At 31.7% G+C, this 9943-nt stretch overlaps 1 protein-coding gene across 2 annotated transcripts; it reads left to right on the forward strand.

The window, feature by feature from the left end:
* LOC108737853 (factor VIII intron 22 protein) lies at positions 1-1654 on the forward strand. 2 transcript variants are annotated; one of them, XM_018470981.2, is made up of 4 exons: positions 1-355; positions 440-906; positions 1082-1267; positions 1339-1654. In XM_018470981.2, exons 1-4 carry the CDS (start codon positions 303-305, stop codon positions 1503-1505), a joined length of 873 nt encoding a protein of 290 aa, XP_018326483.1. In that variant the 5' UTR covers positions 1-302; the 3' UTR covers positions 1506-1654. The 2 variants fall into 2 exon arrangements, with proteins under 2 accessions (XP_018326483.1, XP_018326482.1); XM_018470980.2 differs by having other exon boundaries at positions 9-355; positions 1049-1267; positions 1339-1653.
* The last annotated feature ends 8289 nt before the right edge of the window (positions 1655-9943 follow it).

Consider the following 9943-nt stretch of genomic DNA (forward strand, 5'->3'; position numbering starts at 1 on the left):
TGTGCTTAATACGTCTGCACCGCAATGTTTTCGAAAATCTTTGTTCGGAACCCGCCATGCAGGAGTAATGAATGGAACACAGCCTAGTAATGAGGATCATAGATAGATGATCTTTTAACTACAATATACAAATACAAAAATAAACAGTTCCAAATATTAAGAAATTCTAACCTATAAATTTTTATGTATTTGAAAGCTTGAGACATGTAAATCAAGAAAACGACAAGAAAATAAATACTCTTATTAAAAAGACGAGTTTAGGATTAATTTAAATAAAAAAGAAGTGAACGTCTTATAAAATTATGCAGACAGACATTTTAGAACAATACAAAAGCATTTCAAGTCGCTTAAAAAGGTAATAAGACTTCTGAAGTTTAAATAGAAATTTTTTGTTTCCATTTTCATTATTGAAATTATGAATAAGTATACATATTTTTAGGCGATTTTTACGGAAACCAAATGTGGCAGATGCAAGTAATTCATTTTCATCATTAGCACAACAATGTGAACATTTGGAATTACAGCCTTATGCTGGTTTGTGTTGGATTGCAGCAGCAAGGTGTGAAGGATCATTAGGTAATGTACCAGGAGAGTTATCACATCTGGTAAGATCTGCCCGTAACTTCCTATCAGCTGAATTGAAGAATAGTAAACTAGGCTGTCCCAGTTCTTCTAATGAAAATCTGCAAGCAGCAATAAGTTCCTATGCCCATACCAATTCTAAATACCCTGAGAGCAGTCTTTTAGGAGTGGGTTTAAATTTGGAAATAGTTCAGTCATTGAACGAATTAAATTTCACGGATTCTAAAGATATATATTTACAAAATGCTCTTGAACTATCTCAAAACTGCTTGGATAGCAGAACATTGTGTTTACTATTAACTGCAGAGAATTGTGCAGAAAAAGGTAATTAGAAGGATTTCATTTTATTTATTTATTTTAAACTTCAGAATATGGTAATAGTTAACAAGATTGTATGGTAGTAAAGATAGTTGAACTACCTATAATGAACTATATGTATAGGTAACTGATTGGCATTCATTTTTAGGTGAATATATTGAAGCATTAAATACATTTACAGAAATCTCAAATTTACTGGAAAATTCACCTAGAAATGGATATCGTAAGGATATTTTGCTAAAGTGTGAAATAAATAGGATAATTATTCTGTTAATTCTACGACCTACACCAAACAAGTTGGCTGCAGATTCAGCAAAACTTTTAGAGAAATATATTTGGGCCGATAAAATCGGAGAAAATTTAAAAAGTATGTTCAAATCAATTCATTCAGACAAATAATATACACCTATTAGGTACTACTTCTTCATATATTTGTAGATTATGGGATGTCTGAGGACTTATTTTTGTTACTACAATCTCTTGTATTAACATGCCAGTCATTAGAAACCAACAATTTAGTTTACTTGGAAGGAGATCTTTGGAAATACTTTGATAAATTCCAAAAAGAATTACTTCGAACACTTGTGCAAGTTTACTGTCATTAATTAGTATTATCGTTGCAAATTTACTAAAAAACAATGATTTGTAGATGTGATATTTTTTTTATGTATTATTTATAACAATTTGTTTATGTAAGTAAGTGTAAGTTTAAATAGAAATGAAAAAGGTTGCAATGGAATAATTAGTTTTTGTTACAAAAAAAGAAACATTTAATTTGTTAGATAAGATGCTTTTTAATAGCAGAATAAAGTTTCCTGTAAAAATGCAATAATAATAAAAGTATTTGTGTTTCTTGTAATGAATACAAGTTTATAAAAGGATGATAAAAGTGAACATTTACGAAAATCGTATCTAAATGAAGTAAATTGAGAAAAAATATGAAAGTTACAAAAATTGTTTAGAAAAGAAATCAAAAAATTATTCTGTAGTTATGTCCCTGAATCTATGAACAACTGACGGGCGTGAGATGTTACTATTGGAACGACTTATTCCGTATTTTACTAATTATGCATTTTTAGTATTCCATCATTCAAATATGTAATAATAAAATTGTCACTTATTAGTTTCTAGATTAGGGAAGTCGCTTGCATCAATTTTAAGCTTTTTGCAATTTATTAATAAAAATAGTTGTTTTTAATAAAAAAGTTTCATCAATTGAAAAGATCCGTAAATACTTTAATTGCAAAATAATTAATGGCGAATAATTCGAAAAGTCATGAGTTTTAACTCTGTTGCGGATTCGAAAATCGTTGGACATAAAATGTTACGTGAACATCAACAGTAATCAAAGCTTAGTTTGTGTCTGTTACTAGGATAATCTTCAATCGACAGCAGTTTTGATAGACAGACTTGGACATCGACCCCGCCTGTTGGAGGAGACTACAAGGAAATTTTTATGAGTTAGCCTGTAAGTCTTTACAATTCTTTTGAGTAATTCCATTGTATTTCTTTAATATATGCGTTAAATATATAGAGATAGAATTCCCATCAATTCTGAAAGTTCAAATAGCGATTCTGATTTAGAAACTTTGGGGGCCATTGAAGCGAAAACTTCACGTTTTAAGTAATACAACATTTAGTTTAGTTATATAAAATACTAAAACGGCTCAGCCCTCGTAATTAGAATTAAATTTAGCTAATGATATGTTTCCTGAATATTCAGGCGATTCCAAAAACTCAGCCTATTTTATTTAACAATTGGAAAAATTTATTTCGTTTTTTGAGAATAAAACCGACGTTAATTAAGTTTCTTTTCTAACAAATTAAGTCAAATCGTAATGCGAGAGATACATAGAATATATCTTTTGCTGAAACGTGGACTCAAACTTATTGGAAAAGTCATCTAGAAATGTATATCGGGTAGGATAGGTAAAAGATGTTTTGATATCGCGTTTTCGTAATCTGCGAAATGAGGACCTTCTACTTAATGATTTAGTTACATGCTTTCAGCTATGAAATGAAAATTATGAAAAGTATTATGAACGTATCAGGCAAAAACTTCGAACGTCTTTAGAATACGTTAATTTGAGAAATCCGAAGGTGGTGTAGTGTAAATTTCTGCCACCCGCGGCGACGCCTAAATTTGCTGCCCTTCCTACTTTCACAATTGTATAAAATATTTTTTTAAATTAGTTGGGACTGCAGTGACAAGGTGTACACAAAAATTTTCAATTTAGTCATTGAGAAGATAAGAAGTGCTTATTATTAGCTTAAATTGAAAATTCTTTCCTTACAGACTTAGATACATATGTATATACGTTGGATACTATACTTCATTTACTTTCTCTAGAGATGTGCCCCTTCCAAAGTCTTGGTTGCGCGCTGGCAAAATCGTAGGTGAGTAGAAAAAAGCTCATTATACTCCGTCTCTTGTTCATTAAACATACTTTTTCATACAGTACCTGCCAAAAGTTTTGTTCAATCATGAATAGTAGTGCGAGTCGAAAACAAGCGTTAAAGCCTTTAATATGTCTTCAAATATAAATAAACATCTCGTTGATATTTTCAGTAGTAAATGGTACCAATAATAGCACATTTGAGCAATGCAATTGTAGTGGATAAATTGGTCAATTTTTCCGTACAGTACTGTACGGATTATACGCTCCTCACCGGTTAAGAGTTTGGCCGAGAGTTGTCTCCTTCCTTTTCTGGCCTAGTGCTTTTCTTTTCTACTTTGCGCCGGTCAAATTGAAGGTCACATCGCTACAGAAAGTAAACGAAATTTATTTATATGTATTTGAATGAAGTCGAAGAGTTTTACGTTCAGTACAATAGCAAATAAGAATGCGTTCAGTGTACCGTTAATTCCACATGGTCAACTTCCCCGTTCAAAATAATAACTGAATCTTTTTCAAGAAATCTTCAAATTTACTTTTTTCCAATCTTTTTGTGTAAACAGAAAAAACGAATGTTATGATTTATTCTTTGGATCGTGTTGTTATTTCTACTCGTGCTTCATCTCCAAATTGTGTAGAAATTCTTTTGTGGCCGCTGCGTGGGTTAAAGCTGAGTCTGATGTCCAAAAGAAATTGTGCTCTTTTCCATATGATATAAGATATATTTGTGAATTACAACAAAATAATTTCAATTCAAGAAGTATTATATAATTTATTTAGGCACAAACTTAAAATTATATATGTGTATTTGCGATGGTCTGACATAGCTTACTTAGAAAAGGTTAATCAAGATTCATACATAATTCAGAATAGCAAGAGGATTTTGTGGATTCATATCAGGGTTTATAAAGATCTTTAGTATTTTTATTGTTAGATTCTTTTCATATCCTTGCAATGTCTTGTAAAGTTTCAATAATTGAAGATTGATGTCATTTATGAGATTTAATATTATGCAATGCTAAATCACTAAATGTAATTGGAATATAAAAAGAGTCTTGTTTACAATATATAGACGAAATCTATAATTCACCAGACAATTCCTGTTTCTGCTTTTTGATATGTTTTTCTGCGATTGTTACGATTTCAGCTGTTGTAATCGTAGGTATTCTACGACAAAAATTTTTGTGCTAGGGGAGCTTGAACGATAATAACGGCCTTCTTCCCTATCATAAAGTGAACCGTTGGAATTCGACCATTCAACCTTCAGCTTTTGTTCTTTTGACTATGAAAAAATGTCGTTTCTACGGTTAGGTACAAGACAATTGTTTTTGACGTGACAACGTCTTATAATTCGATGTGCACGCACGAAAAAACATGACTCATGCGGCGTTACTTCGCTCTGAGGCGTTCCATTTAAGGCTTGAAGTGCAAGCGAGAGCGCGGAACGAGCGAGAAAGAGGCACAATCGGCCTCCGCGTTCGGCAGCGTTCGACATCTGTCTCTCTCCTACTTGAGTGAGCGATNTTAGAATTAAATTTAGCTAATGATATGTTTCCTGAATATTCAGGCGATTCCAAAAACTCAGCCTATTTTATTTAACAATTGGAAAAATTTATTTCGTTTTTTGAGAATAAAACCGACGTTAATTAAGTTTCTTTTCTAACAAATTAAGTCAAATCGTAATGCGAGAGATACATAGAATATATCTTTTGCTGAAACGTGGACTCAAACTTATTGGAAAAGTCATCTAGAAATGTATATCGGGTAGGATAGGTAAAAGATGTTTTGATATCGCGTTTTCGTAATCTGCGAAATGAGGACCTTCTACTTAATGATTTAGTTACATGCTTTCAGCTATGAAATGAAAATTATGAAAAGTATTATGAACGTATCAGGCAAAAACTTCGAACGTCTTTAGAATACGTTAATTTGAGAAATCCGAAGGTGGTGTAGTGTAAATTTCTGCCACCCGCGGCGACGCCTAAATTTGCTGCCCTTCCTACTTTCACAATTGTATAAAATATTTTTTTAAATTAGTTGGGACTGCAGTGAAAAGGTGTACACAAAAATTTTCAATTTAGTCATTGAGAAGATAAGAAGTGCTTATTATTAGCTTAAATTGAAAATTCTTTCCTTACAGACTTAGATACATATGTATATACGTTGGATACTATACTTCATTTACTTTCTCTAGAGATGTGCCCCTTCCAAAGTCTTGGTTGCGCGCTGGCAAAATCGTAGGTGAGTAGAAAAAAGCTCATTATACTCCGTCTCTTGTTCATTAAACATACTTTTTCATACAGTACCTGCCAAAAGTTTTGTTCAATCATGAATAGTAGTGCGAGTCGAAAACAAGCGTTAAAGTCTTTAAATATAAATAAACATCTCGTTGATATTTTCAGTAGTAAATGGTACCAATAATAGCACATTTGAGCAATGCAATTGTAGTGGATAAATTGGTCAATTTTTCCGTACAGTACTGTACGGATTATACGCTCCTCACCGGTTAAGAGTTTGGCCGAGAGTTGTCTCCTTCCTTTTCTGGCCTAGTGCTTTTCTTTTCTACTTTGCGCCGGTCAAATTGAAGGTCACATCGCTACAGAAAGTAAACGAAATTTATTTATATGTATTTGAATGAAGTCGAAGAGTTTTACGTTCAGTACAATAGCAAATAAGAATGCGTTCAGTGTACCGTTAATTCCACATGGTCAACTTCCCCGTTCAAAATAATAACTGAATCTTTTTCAAGAAATCTTCAAATTTACTTTTTTCCAATCTTTTTGTGTAAACAGAAAAAACGAATGTTATGATTTATTCTTTGGATCGTGTTGTTATTTCTACTCGTGCTTCATCTCCAAATTGTGTAGAAATTCTTTTGTGGCCGCTGCGTGGGTTAAAGCTGAGTCTGATGTCCAAAAGAAATTGTGCTCTTTTCCATATGATATAAGATATATTTGTGAATTACAACAAAATAATTTCAATTCAAGAAGTATTATATAATTTATTTAGGCACAAACTTAAAATTATATATGTGTATTTGCGATGGTCTGACATAGCTTACTTAGAAAAGGTTAATCAAGATTCATACATAATTCAGAATAGCAAGAGGATTTTGTGGATTCATATCAGGGTTTATAAAGATCTTTAGTATTTTTATTGTTAGATTCTTTTCATATCCTTGCAATGTCTTGTAAAGTTTCAATAATTGAAGATTGATGTCATTTATGAGATTTAATATTATGCAATGCTAAATCACTAAATGTAATTGGAATATAAAAAGAGTCTTGTTTACAATATATAGACGAAATCTATAATTCACCAGACAATTCCTGTTTCTGCTTTTTGATATGTTTTTCTGCGATTGTTACGATTTCAGCTGTTGTAATCGTAGGTATTCTACGACAAAAATTTTTGTGCTAGGGGAGCTTGAACGATAATAACGGCCTTCTTCCCTATCATAAAGTGAACCGTTGGAATTCGACCATTCAACCTTCAGCTTTTGTTCTTTTGACTATGAAAAAATGTCGTTTCTACGGTTAGGTACAAGACAATTGTTTTTGACGTGACAACGTCTTATAATTCGATGTGCACGCACGAAAAAACATGACTCATGCGGCGTTACTTCGCTCTGAGGCGTTCCATTTAAGGCTTGAAGTGCAAGCGAGAGCGCGGAACGAGCGAGAAAGAGGCACAATCGGCCTCCGCGTTCGGCAGCGTTCGACATCTGTCTCTCTCCTACTTGAGTGAGCGATGCGTCCGCGTGGACAGCTGCTATACAATAATACATTTCCATTTACCTCCTTCTCTATATCCATACAAAATATCTATCAAACAAATAAAATTAAAATTTTCTTTTGAAAGATGAAACCATTCCATCAGTACTTTCTTATGACGTTGTCACGTTCAACTATCGTCAGTAAACCGACTTTACAGACAACCAATTTTTTTTACAGATTTTTATTGACTGGTAATGTTTTGCTACAATGTACAAATTATTAAAAACTGGTACAAATACCAAAAAATTGGAATATCTAACATTACTGTGCTGTGAAAACATTTTTGCCTCCTCAAACTCAAACAACCCAATTCACGTTAGCTAAGTGGAAATTAAAATTAGAAGAATTTGACTATGAAGTCAAGTACAAAAAAGGTAAAGAGAATTCTAATGCTGATGCTTTGTCCAGAGTGGAAATTAACGTTCGGGAAATCGCGACAGATGATACTGATGTACTTTCAATTTTACCCAATGTCGATATCGAAGATGCTTTAGACCCGACTGCTTTAGACAAAATTTTGGAAAACGACGGAGAAGAAACTCAGCATACTACGACTGAAGACCCTATTTGTTCAGTACCAATTTCTGAAAAACCGGTGAATTTCTATATAGACTAATTTTTCATCCATATTACGAAATTAAACTTACTCGACCATTTCGAAAATATACCTGGGAAATATATAGTAGACAAGGGAACGAAAAACACGACATACTAAAGCCAATAAAAGAGGTAGTCGTACCAAAAACGTTATGTTGTGTTTTCTTTAAAGATAAGTAATTAGATATCATTTTTTTTTAAATTGATTACAGACGTTTTTAAGGGTGGTGAAATGAAATTTGTTAAAAGTAATTTGTACGCAAGGTGAAAAAAACACGGAATTATTAATAACTACCACCGAATAAATCATAACGGGATCGTAGAGACATACAAACTGCTAAACAGACAATTTTACTGGCCAAAAACGAAAGGACTTATCAACAAAATAATAAACGAATGTGAGGCTTGTTTTCAAGCAAAATACGAAAGGCACCCCTACAAAATTGCTTTTTCAGGACCCTTGTTGACTAAACGTTTGTTTAAAATTATTCTTACCGATATTTTCATTTTTAACTATAATAAATTTTTTACCATAATCGATTTGTTTACAAAATATGCCAAGGCTTATTATGTATCCGATGTAACTATAATGAATAAGTCGAGTCATTACTTTTCTCTATCACAACTATCTTCGAAACATTGTTTCAGATTCAATAATGAATTCGCGAACTACATTTTAAAAGAACATTACTGCATTTTTAAAATCGAATTACATTTATTATTCAAATACAACCATTGAACGGTTCTATTCAATCATCTTAGAAAAGAACATTATCTTTAGAAAACCCCCATGAAACCCCGCAAAATTTAAGGATTAGTGTAATTTAGTTTGTAATCCGTCAATACATACCTCTACCGGTTACAGTCCATTCGATCTTTTCTATGGATCTTATGATAATTTGCATTTATACCAGGTTGATTTAGTTAGTTTATCAACACTATAGTAAAAACAGAAGGATAAAAATTATTCCATTTTTCGAACAATAATAGGCAATTAGACAAAAGAAATAACGTTAAACAAAGTAGAAGACAAATAGATGTTAATGAACCTGTAGTTTATATACAGAGAAAATCTAGAACAATAAAGGATGCTCCAAAGTTTGAGAATCTAGAACTAGAAAAAGTAGATGATAAAAGGATTGAAGGAAAAATTTCTAAACGACCAACTAACGCGCATGTCAAACCTTTTAAGCAAAAATTTCCTTCTTTACAGGAACCTCATCTTGACGATCCCCATCCAGGGCTTAATCATACAAAAGATTATTTCCCCAGGTTATTCTTTGGAAGGACTGGGATCAGTAAAACTTTTGTCACACTATCATAAGCACCTGTTTGAATTATATTATTGGAGTCTTCTTTCACAATTTTAAATACTTTTGCTGATTCGTGTAAATTACGACGTTTCTCAGAAACTTAAACCTTTGTTGAAGAACCCTGATGTAGCATCGCAACCCGTAAAGGGATGTAAAAAAATAATACGTTCTTTACATTTTGGAAACGATTCTTCTAAACTTTCCGAAGAAAATATTTTTTGTTGGCCTTTGCCATCAATATTTTTTGAAACTATCACATTTTTTATTGTTAAATTAGTTAGTGTATCAACAATTAATTTGTCTGCAAGGTATAAAAAATATTGTTGTCAGCTAATTTAATTCTCAACATTTCCAAAAATTTTCTTTTGTCTATTTAAGTAAAATTCAACGTATAAGTAGATGAAAAAAATAAAATTATATGCTTACTTGCATTAATTGGTTTTTATTCAAATAATAAAAAAAACAAAAAAACAAAAAAAAACTTTTCATTTTATAGTGTAATAAATAAAATCCCACCTCGACCAAATAAATTCATTCATTCTAACAAAAGTACGAGGTCAAAACTCGCGCTCCACTAAAAACGCTAACTATGAATTAAAAATTTAACAAGGAACATTGAAAAAAAAAAAAAAATGACCACATGAAGAGTAATTAAAATTGTTTATAGCAATGAATCCTAAAACGATGTGTTAATATTAAAGGATTTTATTATTTTCGTTGCGTTTGAAAATATTATTTATTTATCCCTTCCCAATTAATCTCTATTTTAGAATTACAAGAAAAATAAATTGCAGTTAAAAATATCTCATCAATCTTTTTACTAAATCTGTTCATCGTTAATATCTGTTTATTTTACTCATCTTCACTTCAATAGATTTGTTTTTAACGTTTTTTTTTTCAGTCTAATAGTAAAAAACTCTCTGTGAGTTGCAATCTGATCATGTTCTAGATTATTGATTTG

This window comes from Agrilus planipennis, unplaced genomic scaffold (genome assembly GCF_000699045.2).
Source record: "Agrilus planipennis isolate EAB-ADULT unplaced genomic scaffold, Apla_2.0 scaffold172, whole genome shotgun sequence".
NCBI lineage: Eukaryota > Metazoa > Arthropoda > Insecta > Coleoptera > Buprestidae > Agrilus > Agrilus planipennis.